The sequence below is a fragment of the Tenrec ecaudatus genome, chromosome 16, assembly GCF_050624435.1.
Source record: "Tenrec ecaudatus isolate mTenEca1 chromosome 16, mTenEca1.hap1, whole genome shotgun sequence".
NCBI classification, from domain to species: domain Eukaryota; kingdom Metazoa; phylum Chordata; class Mammalia; order Afrosoricida; family Tenrecidae; genus Tenrec; species Tenrec ecaudatus.
Window position 1 is genome coordinate 23,104,941 of NC_134545.1, and position 16,417 is coordinate 23,121,357.

Here is a 16,417-nt window from a genome sequence, read left to right on the forward strand (position 1 = left end):
CCACACTGCACACGCCAAGACAAGCTCTACATGAATGCAACGAAAAGGAACCTAAGTATGTAGATCAGAGAGAAAGGAGAGCAACAAAAATGGCACAGCAGCCACACCGATGACTAAGGCAACTTTCCCCTCCACGCCCACTCATTGTGCTGGCATGGAAGTAGTTCACATGCAGAATGGGCAGCCCGCACCTTACTACTGCCCCCTATAAGCCCCACCAAAGAAGGAAAGCTCTCCAGCTTGTCCAGCACCGCCTAGGTTTCAGCCATCTGACCTCGAGTGCTGGTGTAGCCCAAAGAACTGCTGACTTCATACTGGTGCAGATGGGCATGTGGGATCATCAGGATATTGGCACTCCTGCCCAGAGAGCTGTCATCAGAAGTCTGGCTCCGAACTTCCTCAGCAGGCAATGGCCGGCTCAGCAGGGAGGGGCTGGAGGAGACATCACAGAAGCTGGCACTCTTTCGACTGTGGCTCTCCCGCTCTCTCACAGACCTGACCGGCAAAACAGAAACAGCACAGAGCCATGGATGCCGGTCCAGCTGGCACAGCGGTTCTCAACCTTTCTAAGGCCGCCACCCTTCAACACAGTTCCTCATGTGGTGGTGACCCCCAACCATAACATTATTTTCATTGCTACTCCATCACTGTCATTTTGTTACTGTTATGAATCAGGCGACCCCTGTGTAAGAGCCATTCTGACCCCCAAAGGAGTCACAACCCACAGGTTGAGAACCGCTAATCTAGCAGGAAAGCCCTAGCTACCTGGGAAACCCATAACAAAGACTCCCATTCAAGACCTATGAATGGGAAATAATAAGGGGAAATGACTGAGAATTCTCAAAGAGCCAGAGTCCTGTGATCGTACCAGTGAGTCAGTGAGAGCGCCAGGAAGACGCCACCTAACCCCATGGGTCAGCCTGGGCAAGACCACAAACGGGTCACCAGGTAGGACACAAGGTGATGCAAGAAAAAGTATGCAACACAAGGCCGCCTGAGTCTTGACCCCAAAACTGAACTTGCACCTAATTTAGTCTTGAGATAATTGGCCGGTTCACAGGAAATTTGTTAAGCAGAGGACAGGACATATTAAATACCACAGTGAAACAATCAGCAAAAACCAAAAAGGCAAGACATTCAGCTTCCGTAAAAAAGAGAGGCATCACAACCAAGTGCAGGGCATGGATCTGGTGGAGACCCCAATTCACACAATAGCCCCTCTGAGACAAGTGGGAAATCTGAACGTGGAAACTGGCTCAGATTAAATCAAATAACTCTTTCTAACTTCGTTAATAATGATAAAGGTACTCTGCTAATACAGGTATTTTTAAAGTAACATATTTATTGTCATTACATACTTAAGTATAGAAAACTAAAAGTAGGCTGCTTGGGGATTTGTTTCACAATAAACCAGACTCACTGCCATGGAGTCAATGGTGAATCACAGTGACCCCCTGTGGGTCTAAGAGACTAACTGTTTACAGGAGTAGAAAATCCAGTCTTTCTCCTGAGGAGCTGCTGGTGGTTTTGAACTGCCGACCCTGCAGACTGCAGCCCAGTGCGTCCCCACTCCACCAGCAGGCTTCTTTTGTTTCACAGTATTCCGGCTAAAATTTAAAAAGTGGGAGAGGTGGTGCAACAAGCCTGGCAACACACTGGTCCCTCTACATTTGTGCATGTTTGAACGGATCCCTATTAACAGTTAAAGACTGGTCTCTGGAAGCAGCAGGAGGGCTCAAAAGAAGAAAAGCCCAATGAGGAGGCGAAACTTCAGAGTGAGCCAGTCAGCCTCTGCTGGGAGGGGCGACCTTCTGACTGACATCAGTGCTGGCCCTTCTCCTCCTGTTTCATTGCGCTTGCCTGAGACAGACGCCGGAAACAGATCCCAGTGCTGACTGTGCACCATTATTTCAGTAATAAACATCTGAGCACCAACGAAGACCCTAGCTGTGCCTTCAAGGAACATGTGACCTGGTCTCTGAAACACCGGGTCTTGCTGAGAAAACACAAGGCCAGGGAGGCAGGCAGATGTTTCAGTGCTCAGAGGTACGCACGACTTAGACCTGACAGCATCCGTGTTGAGGGTGCTGCTGTTAGCAGCGCTTATTCTGAGTCCTGAGTAGTCTCAGGAGGAACGTGAGGATGGGAAGGGGGTGAAAGATAGAAAAGAATCACGTGATTACTATCAGCGCATCAAAGAAAGAAAATATGGGCGTTTGCAGAACAGACAGACCCCTCAGAACCAATAAGGGGCGTGGCCATACAGGAGGGTAAGGGCGTGTGTTTGGGGAATGTTAAGGGAGAACCGATCACAATGATTGACGTATGACCCCCATCCCAGAGGAACGGGCAGCAGAAAAGTAGATGAAATGAGACAGCAGTCGGTGTAAGGCATGAAAAAAATGAATAATTTAAAAATAATTTATAAATTATCATGGGGGAATGGGGGAGGGAGGAAGGGGAAGGGATGGGGGAAATGAGGAGCTGACAGCAAGGGCTCAAATAGAAAGAAATTGTTTTGAAATATTTTGAAAAAGATGATGACAACATATGCACAGATGTGTTTGACAAAATGGATATATGTATGGATTGTGATATGAGGCTCTTATAAGGCCCCAATAAAGTAAAATTTAAAAAGAAAAAGAAAGAAAAGTCTCTTGCTCATTGGAAATAATAATGATTAAAAAAAAACCCTCTGGATCTAAGATCTAGGATCTCTGGATAAGTCCGGTAAGAGACAGATTCTGTAATTTGTGACCTGCTTCTCGCCAAACTAGAAAAAAACACAGTAACTCTTATCTTGAGACAATACATCAGAGCCAAACCAAATGGCTGTGCCCAAGAGGCAGGACCCCTAATGATCTACAATGAGATGGGGTCCCTTTGGTAAATTTTAATATAAAATAAGCTTTAAGGTTGTTCAGAGGCCCGGTGCCATAATGGGTTACGAGGTGGGCTACTAACCACCAAGGCAGCGGCTCAAACCTCCCCGCCACTCCCTGGGAAAATGAGGAGGCTTCCTGCTTCTCTACACACGTACAGGTGCAGAAAGCCTGAAGGGCAGCTCTGCTCTGTCCTACGGAGTCACTATCAGCTGGGACCGGTTCCATCGCAGTGGGTTAAGGGCCCTATCCATTGCCATCATATTGGATAACACATATTATTTATTTCCACAAAATTACCTCCCAATCAGTAGGTTATCTCAACACTCTGCTGATAGAGTTCTGTGGTACACAACAGTCTTGATGTACTCCATTTATCTATTCTGTTTTACTGCTTGTGTTCTTGGTGGCTTCTCTAAGAATCATGGGTAAAACTATGTCCCAAAGCATTACCCAATGCTTCTTTCTACAAGCCTCACAGTCATCGGTCTCGCACTTAAGTGTTTACGAAGGTTCCTACTGGATTGCAGGTCTCCTCTTGATCTCCTAAGCAATTCTACCGTCATCCCAAAGTGGATGTGAGAGAAAACCTGCAAGTGGCGGGGCGCTGTGCTCGGGATGGGCCTGGCAGCCTGAACACTTGAGCATCGTAGGCATCGTAATCGACTTGGATGGGAAGCGCGTTCTCAGCCTCTTTGGGAGCCCCCAGAGCTGAAATACAAGAAAGCGAACTGTCAGCGAGCTACATTTCAAACAGGTGCTTTCAGGGGGTCTTCCCCCCAACCTGCACAGTTCAGATCATCGTCATCATCTCCCCTTCCCCTCCTCAAAGGGACAATCACTATTCATCAGGTTGTGGAGATTAAATGAGCCCTACATGAGATATGGAAAGAGTATGGCATCAATAAGGGCAAAGTATCTGGATGGTTTCATTCTTCTGTGATCCTGATTTTAAAACATCATCTCAATTTTTCCAACTAGCTCCCTGATCCCTAACACTGACCTCTGCAAAAAAATAAAAAAGTTTTGTCGTCATCCATTTCACAGTTAATGGGACAAGATTCTAAGGTGGATAAAGAATCTAGGAAGATTAGGAATTTGCTATGAATTATTTTTATGTACTGTCATATAATTTTGTGACCAAACTCTTTTTAGAAGCGACGAAAGGTTTCAAAAAATACTCACCAGTATCACGGCCATTCTTTGCTTTCTCAGAAGCACACTGTAAAATCAAATAGATATGTAATCACTCCACTGCTAGAATGCCATTTATCAAAAGCACAGGGAAAACATTTCTAAACCCACACGGTGGCTCTGAGAAAGGAAGCTAACATAGCATACCTACCACAGTACTGGGCTCTAGGAGGCCTTGACTTCCAACCTCAAACCGCATGTATCTCACAACCCTGGCATGTAGCATCCGTTACAGGCAAACACAGTCAAGTCTAGAGCGAATAAAAGACTTGCCCAAAGGGATCCAACCCACAAATGACAGAGCCCTAACCCAGGTCAAATCTTCAGACTTTGCTGAATCCACTGTTGTTTATTCCACCATGGCCAGGTCCCAGCAGGCCTCACTTTGCATGCATTTTCACTACTCTGCCTACACCAGCTGAAAGTGACCTCTGGGTGGAACGCCCAATTTGCTGAAATGGAACAGAAAGGGGGCATGAAAACGGAAACGAGTCATTTTTTTTAAAGAACTCTTTTCAGGACCTGTAACCCTCCCATAAGAAGTACCAGTGATGCAGTGGCTAGTCCAATTGACTGCTAAATGGAAGGCCAGTGCGTTGACCCCACTGATGCCTCTGTAGAAGAAAGATGTGGCGGGCTATTCTACAAAGAGCCTAGGAAACCCGATGGAGAAAGTCTGCTCCCAGTCCTCTAGGGTTCTCTACAATAGTCATCCTTTTCCTGTGACAGGGATTGAGCTGGGCTTCTGGAAAGATCACAGACTACATCCTACCCAGGTCCTCTACAGCAGAGAAACGATAGATGAACTAGACACAGATGGAAATTCTGAAACCCTGAGGGCTAGAGGGAAGGGTAGCGAAGTGGATTGAACACCAACTAGAAGGACCTCAGCAAAAGCAGCAAGAGGCAGACTGGTAAAGTGTTGGCTGGCCTGACATACCACACTCATCCTGAAGTCCTTCAAGGAGCACCTGATGAAGACAGCAGACACACACACACACACAGCTGGTGACTAGAAAAGTACAATCTTTCCCTTATTCCCCACACTCCCCTGGTGACTGGAAGCACGGACAATCTGCATGCTGTCCCACCCAGCCACTGGCCAATGATACACGCTCCCATCCCCGAGTGTTGTCCCTGCTCTGCCTGATAGAAGAGCTGCCCCATAATAGATTGGGTTTCTGGCACATCACCCCCAAATCTGGAGGCAAGTGACCCTTGCCTCATCAGACTACCAGAATGTACCATGAGAGGTCCCTCTCCATCCTTGAGTAGGCAGAAGCTCCTTCCATAACCAGTCGTCATGCCCTCAGCTGCCCTCTGGAACAGAAAAAGTTCCTGCCCGGAATAACCTCAGATGCCATCTGAGCTAGGACAAACCACTTCCGGACCAGGTGCCCTGACCCCATACAGCACCCAGGCAGCAGAAACTGCATCTAAGACTAAGGATCCAACCTCCCACAGTGTGAGCTCCGTAGGCCCGCTCGCCTAGTGTTCCTTTCTGAATCCTGGCCCTGCCCCAGTTCTCTGACTGTCTTTGCTCTCCCTTCCCTGGTCTTTCACTCGTTCTTTCTCTACTTATGGCAGCACATTCCTTTCTTCTGCTCCTTTTATTTAATTTTTGCTAACCATTCTCTTTGCTTTCTCCACCTTCCCTAGTTTTGCTTATTGCACTTCTTGTTACTTTTTTCTATTCTCTTGTTTTAATTTTCTTCTTCTTCTTTATGGCTCAAGTTGTTTTTCCTGGCAGCATTTTGCATGCTTTGCCCTGCCTGTTGATGTCCCAGATGATGGGAGGCAGCAGTCATGCCCACATATCCCACCCTCACCAACAGCCCCATCCTCAGAGCACGGACACTGGCTGCTCCTCTACCAGCTGATCCTCAATAGGTAGGACCGACACCAGCCAAACGGTGCCCTCAACGGTGGTACAAGAACAGCAACAAGTTTCACACCCCGTCTACCACGCGCTCTAGGACACGAGTGGTACGTGCCTCAGAATCATCAACTAAGCACAAATATGAAACCGCGTTGTCTTCAAAAAAGAGAGAGAGAGACAATTTCAGTACAATTGAGTGGTCAAAATACAGAGCCAAAAACCTTTTTGAGGGATAAAAAAATGGCATTAGAATTACCGGATAAGGAATTCAAAAGAATAGTTAGGGACTTACAATGGGTTGAGAAAAAAAATTAATAAAGCTGCAGATGAATCAAGAAAAACACAGGGGAAAAAAACCCTGAGAATAGTCAAAGAAAACACCACAAAAGCAAACGGATAAAATTAATGAAAAATCAAAAACCGTACAAAGACAGTGACTATAAATCCTGAATATTAAAATTTAAGAAATAATTAATACAGCAAAAGGAGTGGAACTGAACCAATGGAAACTCAAATTGGTGATCGTACATATAAAACAATCCGAAAAAAATAAAACAAAACATTCCAAAGGAAGCCTGAGATGGTGAAACACCATCAAAAGAAATAACAGGTGAGATTGGAATTCCTGAAGAGGAAAAGAGAAAAGAAAAAAAAAAACACAAAAGAGAGAAAACGGAGAATAGTTGATGGAAGGAAACTTGCCCTAACATCATGAGGGATGAGATACATGGTCAAGAAGATAGAGCAACCCTGACAGGAGAGACCCCAATTCTACTCATAACGAGTGGGAAAGGGTAATATCTCAGCACACAAGTATCCCTGAAAAATTGGTGCAACTTACCTTCTTTCCTGCCAGTTTTATTCGTGGAGTAAAAGTGTTACAAAAGAGCTGGCTTTTAGATGTGTAAAAACTGTAAAAGAAACAAACGAGGCCATGAAGTAAACCCTCTTCCACGTAAACCTCAAGACAGCGGACCTCCTAGTCAAGGATCAGCTCTCGTCTTAGGCTTTCTTTCAGGCTCCACCGACAATCCAATAACTTAACTTCTTCTGCAATTGCTACCAAACACTATTACATTTTTATTCTTGTGTTCCACCCCCACCCAGCCCTGCATAAATTACCTTACATAGGATAGTTCAAATTACGAACTAGACTAGAATTTCCTCTCTGCAGTAGGGACTTAATCTATGTACACCATGATATTTATTTTACCTTGCACCTACAATGTGTGGCACTAAGGCGGCTGGAGCGTTGCTACGATGCTCAAGCTCTGCCACCGGTATTTTGAAAGCGTTCTGGATCTCAACAGAGCACTGTTTGATTTCCTTACTATGGACAAGTCAGAGGAATGATCAGGGATGGAGAGGAATATTCTATGTGGTGAAAACCTGGGAGAGTCTTGAGAAGACAGCTTGGCACAGTGGTCACAATAATGAGTTCAAACATGCTGCTGCTGATAAGGCTAATAAAGGGCCAGGCCACATTTCTGTCCCGTTGTATGTGAGATTGCCATGAGTCAGAGTTGATAGCAGATAGTGACGACAACATTTGACAAAGAGCTTGATAAAGGGAGGCTCCTTAATCACTGATTAATAAGCACTTGGTAACCAAGACTAATCCAAACCAAAAAGGGAAATCATTTGTACTCAAGACAAGATGGCAAACCTCATTAACTTCCAATCCCTCTGAAAATCAAACCCTCAATATACTCATACCAGGTATTTAATTCACGAAAACCACTGGCTATATTGAACGAATGAGTGAGCAGAGGCTGTGTAAAACACAGGCTCCAACCTCTCTCTCTATTCCCCTTGTTACATCACCTAAAGTTAATTTGTGGGAAAGATGCTTTGAAAATTTGCCTTATCTAGCTCCAGCTTCCATCTAGTCAAAACTCTGAACATTAAAACAAAACAAAATGACAGTAACAATAACCAGTAGACAGTGGGGCAATCCTACTGTCATGTGAAGCACAAAAGAACACAGCCATATTGCCCATAGTCAAAGTCCTACCAGAACGGACCTAGTTCAACCAGCCCCAGGATGATGGCTGGTACCAGGACGATGGCTGGTACCAAGATGATGGCTGGTATGGTGGCACCAAAGAAAGAACTTGCAAAGGGATGTTATTCTCTTTCTAAGCATTAACTGTAAAAGATCTGGCTGTAAAGCAGTGTTTCTACTGTACACTGAATCATATGAAATGGTGGCTTTAAAAGGTCAGAAATACTTGAGTATTTCAATAGTTTAGAGAAACTGCTACTTTATCATTAACTTAAAAGGAGTCCTGGTGGCATAGTGGGTTACACGGTGGGCTGTTTACCTCAAGGTAAGCAATTCAAACGCACCAGTCACTGCATGGGAGAAGAGGAGGCTTTCCGATCCCATGGGGATTTTCAGCCTCGCACACATGAGGGCGTTCACCTCTGCCCTGCAGGGTCACTGCAGGTAGTGACTTTCATTTCTCATTGGGTTTGGTCACAAGCCCCACAGCAAGCCACTTAACCTTTTGGATCTCAGTTTCTTCACAGGGACAATATAACTGCCTGATCTATATGATCTCCAACATAGTGTAACTTATATCTCACAATAGCTCACAAATCTAGTTGTATAATTCTTTCTTAACTGACACTAATTTACTTTTAAAAACAATTTTCATTATTCCTGTTTTAAACCTAAAGTAACACTTTAGTTTCCACTAAAGACAACTATGCTTATCAGGTGTCTGGTTTTACTCTAGTGAGGCACTTTGAACTTCTGGAGCTGCTTTGCTGACAGGATGAGAACAATGACCAGTGAGCAGCTGTTAACCTCAGTCAATGAGGCTTCTTGTCCCCATCCATGAGAGGTTAGGCAACAAGGAGGACAATGAAGAAGGAAAGCAGGCCTTAAGCCCACCTGCTCCTCAAAACTAAAGCCTCTTACTTGTGGATCCATCCTCCATTTTGTCTGTGGATAAGTGGTATGTATGTATGTACATATACACACATATATATACATATATATGCAACCAAGCATTTGACCTTTCAACCATCTTCACATCATGTTACAAAATATAGAACAGTAAACTCCAAACTCATTTTATAAGGTGAATATAACCCTGATAGAAAACTAGGCAAAGATATTACCAGCATAGAAAATTATAGCCACTCTACCTTATAAACATAAATGCAAAAATACTCAACAAAATCCTGGTCAATTGAATTCAACAATATATCAAAAGATCATCATCAACATCATGATCAAGTAGGATTCATACGAGGTATGCAAGGATGGTTCAAAATTACACAAATAACATAACCCACTACACAACAAAAAGATAAAAATTCATGATTGGGTCAATCGATGCAGAAAAGATACTTGATAAAAGTCCAACAACACTCAGTCCTGACTAAAACACTTAGCCAAATAGGACTAGAAGGGAAATATGGCAGCACAATAAGGGCCATACACAGAAACTCAACAGCAACGATCTCACTCAATGGTGAGAAAGTAAAAGCATTCTCCCTATGAACAGAAACCAGATAAATATACCTGTAATCAGCACTCTTATTCAGTATTGTGCTGGAAGTCTTAGCCAGAGCTAAGGAAAATCAAAGAAAATCAAAGGTATCCAAATTGGCAAAGAAGAAAAACTCTCCAATTTGTGATTCTATACATAGGACATCCCTATGACTGGAGTAAAAAAAGTTGGAGGCAATCAAAAGCTTTGGAAACATGGCAGGGTACAAGAACAACACATGAAAAATGTCCTGCACACTAATAAAGACAGTCTGAAAAGGAAGGAGATCAGGAAAACAAAACCATATATGAGAGTCACACAAAAGATAACAGGAGTAATCCTAACCAGCGGGGTAAAGAGACACTTGTACAAAGTAAACTACACAACACTTCCACAAGAAACCAAGAGATCTACATAAATAGAAGAGCATTGCATACTCATGGATGGGAGGACTTGTAGGGTGAAAATGTCAATCCTACCCAAAACCAAGTTCACTGCCATCGAGTCGATTTGACTCATAATGACCCTATAGGGCAGGATAGGGCTGTGCTGTGAGTTTCCAAGACTGTAACTCTTTACAAGAGTAGAAGGCATTGTCTTTCTCAACATGGAGCAGTAGGTGGTTTTGAACTACTGACCTTGTGTTAGCAGCCCAAGTCATAACTACTACACTACCAGGGCTCTAATACTACCCCCAAATAATTTGTAAATATAATACAATTATGATCCAGATACCAATTCATTCTTTAAATAAACGGAAAACTAATAACCAACTGTATATGGGAAGGAAAGACACCCAGGATACTAAAGAAGAACAACATTATATGAAATCCAAAATAGGTAAATCTACAGAAACAGTAAGCAGAATAATAGTTTCTTAGGGGAGGTTGGGGATCAGGAGTCAATGAGGAGCTAATAAGATCGTCTCAAAAATGTGGTGCTAACTGCACAACGCTTTTTAATATAACCAAATCATGAATTCAAGACATTGCAGGGTATGTGATATAGGCAATAAAACTGTGAACAAAATAATAAAACAAGGAAGAAGAACAAAGTAGGAGGCCTCTCATTTACAGATCTCAAACGCCACTACACAGCCATGGTCATGAAAACAGCTTGGTACTGGCACCACAAATACGTAGACAAATGAAACGGAATAGCAAACTCAGAAATAAATCTATACACCTACCCACAACTGATTATTGGAGAAGAATTAAAATGCATACATGAAGAAATCAAAAGGTCATTAAAGAGACAGGAATGAAAGATCAGCATGGGTGTCGGAAGAGACTGAACCTTGCTTGTAATCATAGAGTAGCTAGGGCACACGGAAGAAATGACGAAGTGACAGAGACGAACAGAAAAGTTCTAAGTGCGGTTTGAGAAAACAAAGCCAGATATTATAATGAATTGTGCATAGATATACAGGTGGAAAACCAAAATGAAAGAGCACACTCAGCATATCAGAAACTGAAAGAACCCAAGAAAAAAAAATCATGCCTTGAGTTGCAATATCAAAAGATTCTATGGACTACATATTCAATGATCAGGAAGTATCAAAAGAAGATGAAAAAATACACAGCCACTGTACCAAAGAGAACTGAGTCAACAGTCAACCATTTCAAGAGGCATCATATAAGCAAGAACTCATGGTACTGAAGGAAGAAGTCCAAGCTACACTGAAAACACTCCTTACAAGCAAAGCTCCAGGAATAGAAATTGATGGACTACCAGGGAATGTTTCAACAAGCTAATGAAGCAACAGAAGCACTTACTCTATGCCAAGGAATTTGGAAGACAATTACTTGGCCAATTGACTGGAAGAAATCTATATTTGTATCCATTCCAAAGAATGTTGACACAATAGAATGTGGAAATTATAAAAAAATATCATTAACATCATATGCAAGTAAAGTTTTGCTGAAGATAATCCAACAATGAATGCAGCAATACATGGACAGAGTTCAGCCTGGATTCAGAAGAGAATCTGGAGCAAGGGATCTCATTTCTGATGCTCGATGAACCGTGGCTGAAAGGAGAGAATACCAGACAGCTGTTTTCTTGTGTTTCACTGACTATGCCAACGCATTCAATTGTGTGGAACTGTGAGACGAATGGGAATTCACGAACACTTGGTTGTGCTCATGTGGAGCCTGTGCACGGAGCAAGGGGCAGTTGTGCGAACAGAACAAAGGAACACTGCGTGGTCTGGCATCAGGCAAGGTGTGCGGTACATCGGGGAGTGTCCTCTCACCATACGTACGCAATTGTACGCAGAGCAAATAATCAAAGAAGCTGGCATATAACAAAGACTGTGGTATCATGATTGGAGGAAGGCTTTTTAGCAATCTACAATATGTACATGACACCTTCAGCACGGATAATAAATCAATGCAAAGGAAATCAAAATCCTCACATGACCAATAGGCATCATCATGTGATAAACAGAGAAGATGGAAGCTGTCAGGGATTTCACGTGCGTGGATACACAATCAGTACTCATGGAAGCAGTAGTCATGGTAAAATAACAAATCGCATTAGGTAAATCTGCTTCCCAAGACCACTTTAAAGTGTTGAAAAGCAAGGGGGTTTGCTTTGAAGACAAATATGCCTGACCCAAACCAGAGTACGTTCAAGTGGCCCTATGTATGGACTTTGAACTGGACATGGAATCAAGAAGACGGAGAAAAACTACTGACTTTGAACTACAGTACTGGCAAAGCATACGGAGAGTACCACCGGCTGCCCAAAGAGAAAGATGACTGTCTTGGACATACGGCCACAATGCTCCTTAGAGGCAAGGATGGGGAGACTTTGCCTCACATGCTTTGGACATGCCAGGGGAGACCAATTCCCGGAGAAGAAATCATGCTTGGTAAAGTCAGAGTAGCCAAAAAGGGGGCAGGCTCTCAGTGAGATGAACCCACACAGTGGCTTCAGCAATGGACTCGAGCATGAGAAGCGTTCTGAGGCTGGCTCAGGGCCGGGAGGCGCCCACTCTGTGGGTACAGAACCACAGAGAATCTGAAGGGACTCACGGGCACCTAAAACAACAATCCTGCACACAGAAAATCTATAAGCAAATGTTAGCAATTAAACTCTGCGGTTTCAAACTAAAGACGTTGCGCCACATTAAGAACACAGCAGACCTGAAGAGGAAATGAAAACGAAGTTCTTCCAAACCTTGCTCCCCTACCATTAACGAGAACGGTGCTCACCTGTGGTTTATCCAGTGAGGAATATTATAGTCATCACCCAGACGCGAGTCCCGAGGAACACTCCGGTTGTGCAGCTGAATGGAAAACCAGCACACTCATCAGCCCAGGGCAGATTTCCTAACAAGCAAGGTAAGCATGGGCTCACTTGTGCTTAATTAATAACCTGTACTGTAAACATTTCCACATGCATGTTAAACTGCTAACTACAGATTCGTAAATAAGCACAGGCAAGCCTGCGCTTACCTTGCTTACTGGGTAAGCAATCCCTGTCGGGGACTGAAAACTTGAAAAGAGGCTTTGATTCTATAGAAAGGTTCTATGGGGTTAGGAGGGAAACAGATACCAGGCGCACCGAGAAACAGAATCTCTGAGATGGTGAAAAAAAATCTGTAATTGTTCAGTGCAGCTTAGTAAGTAAGCACAGGAAAGCTCATGCTTACCTTGCTTATTAGGTATGGAACCATTCCAACTCTCCTGTTTCTAACTATTTTTAAAATTACCTTGCAGCACTGGGAGACTGAGGTTTGATTTCTGTAACCCATCGCCCATTGAAGGCTTTGGGGTTGTTAGGATGCCGAAGAGGCTTCAGTTTAGCTTCCAGAGTAAGGCAGACTAAGAGAGGCCTGACTACCTGTGTTGGAACACAATCCGTGGAAACCCTAGGTGACAAAAATGGTTGGATTTGCAAACACCCCTGGGGACGGGTGTGGGACTGAGCAGCGTGGACTCCTTCTGTTGTGCTCAATGGGGTTGCCATGATTCAATGAAACCAGGTGGCAGCTAATTGCCCAGTGCTTAAATCTGGCCTCAATCAACAAAGCAAAATCTACTCACCTTGAACAAGGGCACAGCGTGTAACGGTTGCTCTCCCATGCACACTAAGTCCACACCAATTCCTACAAAAAGAAAAGACAACCAGAGTCGTGGGGGAGGGAAAAGGCTGAGATTAGTATACCAATCTCTATTAATGATGGTATTTAACTGGGCCAGAGTAAGAAGGAAAGCCTACATATCATTCCACAATTAATAACCTAGCATTAGTGAGGACATCGGAAAGAAATACACGGATGCATTTTTTTGCTGTTTCTTCTTTACCGATGATTTGTCATATTTACCACTATTCAGTGTTTGACAATTTGCCTTTGCCTACGGTCTAAGTGACAATTTAAAAAACAAAGACGACAACTAAGTGTCAGTTAATAAAGTTTCATGACCAGAAAGAAAAAAATTCACAATTGGGTTGATTTCAACGTATTGGACAGAGTAAAATGGCTCTGTAGGATTTCCGAGGCTGTAAATCATAACTAGAGAAGACAGTCTCAATTTTTTTCCCATGGAATGGCTGGTAGGTTCCAACTACTGACGCTGTGCTTAGACTATAGAGCTACACTCTCATAGCAGAAAGCAAAACAATCTCTTATGGCTTCACTTGTAGTCAGAACTTACTTCCCCAGCTCCATTATGTTGATGAAACGCAAATCATATATGGGAAGGTCGGGGTGGGAAGCATGGTACATCACAGAGAGGCATGGACTAGGTTGTCCAGTTGGTGCTGCCCAAGATGGATCGAAAACACACTGGTCCCTGAAAACAATGCCCCCCCCCCCCCCCCCGCCAAATGGGCTCTCTAGTGCTGAATAAAAGCACCCTGGTGGCACTTTGGGTAAGGGTGTGGGACTGTGAACAGCAAGATCAACTGTTAACATCCATCAACCACTCCATAGGCAAAAGATGAGGCTGTCGGCTTCTATAAAGATGTACAGTCTTGGAAACCTACATGGGGTTGCTGTGAGTTGGGGATCAATTCAGTAGCAGTGGATTTTGATTTGAGTGGTAAATATGTTTGGACAACTCAAGAGTATCAGAGACCCACATTAGATACAAGACACACTAATATATAAAAATTCCGAGGAAAACCTACAATTATGGAACAAATAGTTTAGTCAGGGACGTCTTCCTACCTAGCCAATAGTTATTCACACCCTCAGAACAGTGACACCGAGAGACAGAACACGAACCAGGGAGCATTACCGTTATCTATCATCCGCTGCTTGGTCAAGATCATGAGCAGGCGATCTACTTCAAACACACCCACCCCGGGCGTGATAACCACAGACATCTGCCCCGTCCGGTCAAAGTTGCGGTTGATGTAATGCTTGTCAAACACTTGAAAAGAACAAAATTTCTCCAGTGAGGACACTACAGAATTTTTGGAAAGCAATCTCTAGCAGACACCTTTGTGCATTCAAATAATTTTATCACTATTCCAGAGTGACTGATATATTCTGACCTGAATTCTAGCAAGTGATATGCAAGCCTGTCTCTCTCCTTTCAATACTGAGAACTGCTTGAACACGGACGTCTATCACTGTCACCTTTGCTAGTAATCCTCATTGATGCCTGATAGGTGCCTTGTGCAGCGCTACATGCCTAGATTTCATTCTGTTCATTTAAACTAGCCACATATTAACCCACACTGAAACTTACAAGAATCAAAGACTACTGTAAGACAACCTTTAACAGAAGGGACCAGAATTTTCAGATGACTTTATAAATTTGGCAAGGTAATTTTTATTCCTGGGCTATGAAATGGTCATTCTGGATAGTCAGTGATATTCAAGTATGACCAACAATATCTACTAAATGTGCTCCAGACTCCTCAGCACCCGGGAACTGAGACGCAGTGACAGGCTAATCCATCTCTGGCCAGGGCTGGACGACACTGCACCAAGTGGGGCCAATCAGACTCCACAAGGAATAAAGAGCAGGGAGCAAGCATCCGGAGGCTGACTACTATTCTGGGAATTCTTGACACTGTTTCCAAGAACCGTCTGTCCCCATCCTTCTCCAAAGTGACAGTCAAGTCGTCTTGGCTGCCTCACCAGACCCGGTCCCCTTAGAGTAGATCTCCTTTTTGCGTCAACACAGCAGGTTTCTGTTTACAGGTTTCGGGTTTACAATGGAAAGTATTACCCACATAAAGACAGAAAGAGTCAAAGGAAGAAAAAAATCGTACCACAACAGTCCCTCTGGAAAAGGCAAGGAAAGCGGCGGGAAAACACCCTTTTTATTTGATACACCTGTTACCTGGATTTTAGTGAACTATTCAGGAGTACTTGGGGCATACAGGGGATAAAAAAATAAAGATTCTGTGCTTAGTAAAATCAACACCCCAAGTAAGATGGCTTCTAGTTCTTTACTCTTAGGTTACCATGAGAAGCAGTAGAGAACAGCAAGTTAATTTTCCAACACAAATCAAAATGCTGATCATGAGAGCGAGCCAATCAGAAAGTACTGATTTCAGCCAATTTCAGAGGTGGGACAGTATCAGTCAGATCTGGGTCTTTGGGTTTTAGTAACAGAAGTTCAGAGGCATGCAGTAAGCTGCGGTTGGTGCTGGACTCACCATTGAATGATAGATTGATGGCCTCTAGGTAGTTTCCTTGTGCTGAGGTAGAATTGTCTCCTTGAGGAAAGCCCTCTGAAGCAAAAGACACAGAGAAGGAACAACATCTCGTGAAAGATAAATGACTTCATGAATGAGCCAAAGGCGTCCTGTTCCATAAGGCCTCATTTTCTACAAGGACACTACTGTACATACTACACCTAATGAACAGCTCAATTCATGTGCCAACGGAACCCAGATCAGAAGTAGAAACTACACACACCAATGGAAAGGGCAACAAACAGGAAGCTCTTTGGCCCTCAACCCCCGAGCTAAACTTTCTTTCCATACATCTT

The 16,417-nt window shown here is 43.6% G+C and overlaps 1 protein-coding gene across 6 annotated transcripts in view; it reads right to left on the reverse strand.

Moving 5' to 3' along the window:
* Positions 1 to 16,417, reverse strand: part of DEPDC5 (DEP domain containing 5, GATOR1 subcomplex subunit) — a 157,465-nt gene that overhangs the window by 85,680 nt on the left and 55,368 nt on the right. For all 6 annotated transcript variants that reach the window (XM_075533338.1, XM_075533337.1, XM_075533336.1 and 3 more), the window contains 8 exons: positions 16,083 to 16,157; positions 14,708 to 14,842; positions 13,511 to 13,572; positions 12,677 to 12,750; positions 6,797 to 6,866; positions 4,068 to 4,104; positions 3,473 to 3,593; positions 275 to 495 (listed from right to left, as the gene is read on the reverse strand). In XM_075533338.1, coding sequence (XP_075389453.1) covers positions 275 to 495; positions 3,473 to 3,593; positions 4,068 to 4,104; positions 6,797 to 6,866; positions 12,677 to 12,750; positions 13,511 to 13,572; positions 14,708 to 14,842; positions 16,083 to 16,157 — 795 coding nt within the window. The remainder of the gene's footprint in view (positions 1 to 274; positions 496 to 3,472; positions 3,594 to 4,067; positions 4,105 to 6,796; positions 6,867 to 12,676; positions 12,751 to 13,510; positions 13,573 to 14,707; positions 14,843 to 16,082; positions 16,158 to 16,417) is intronic.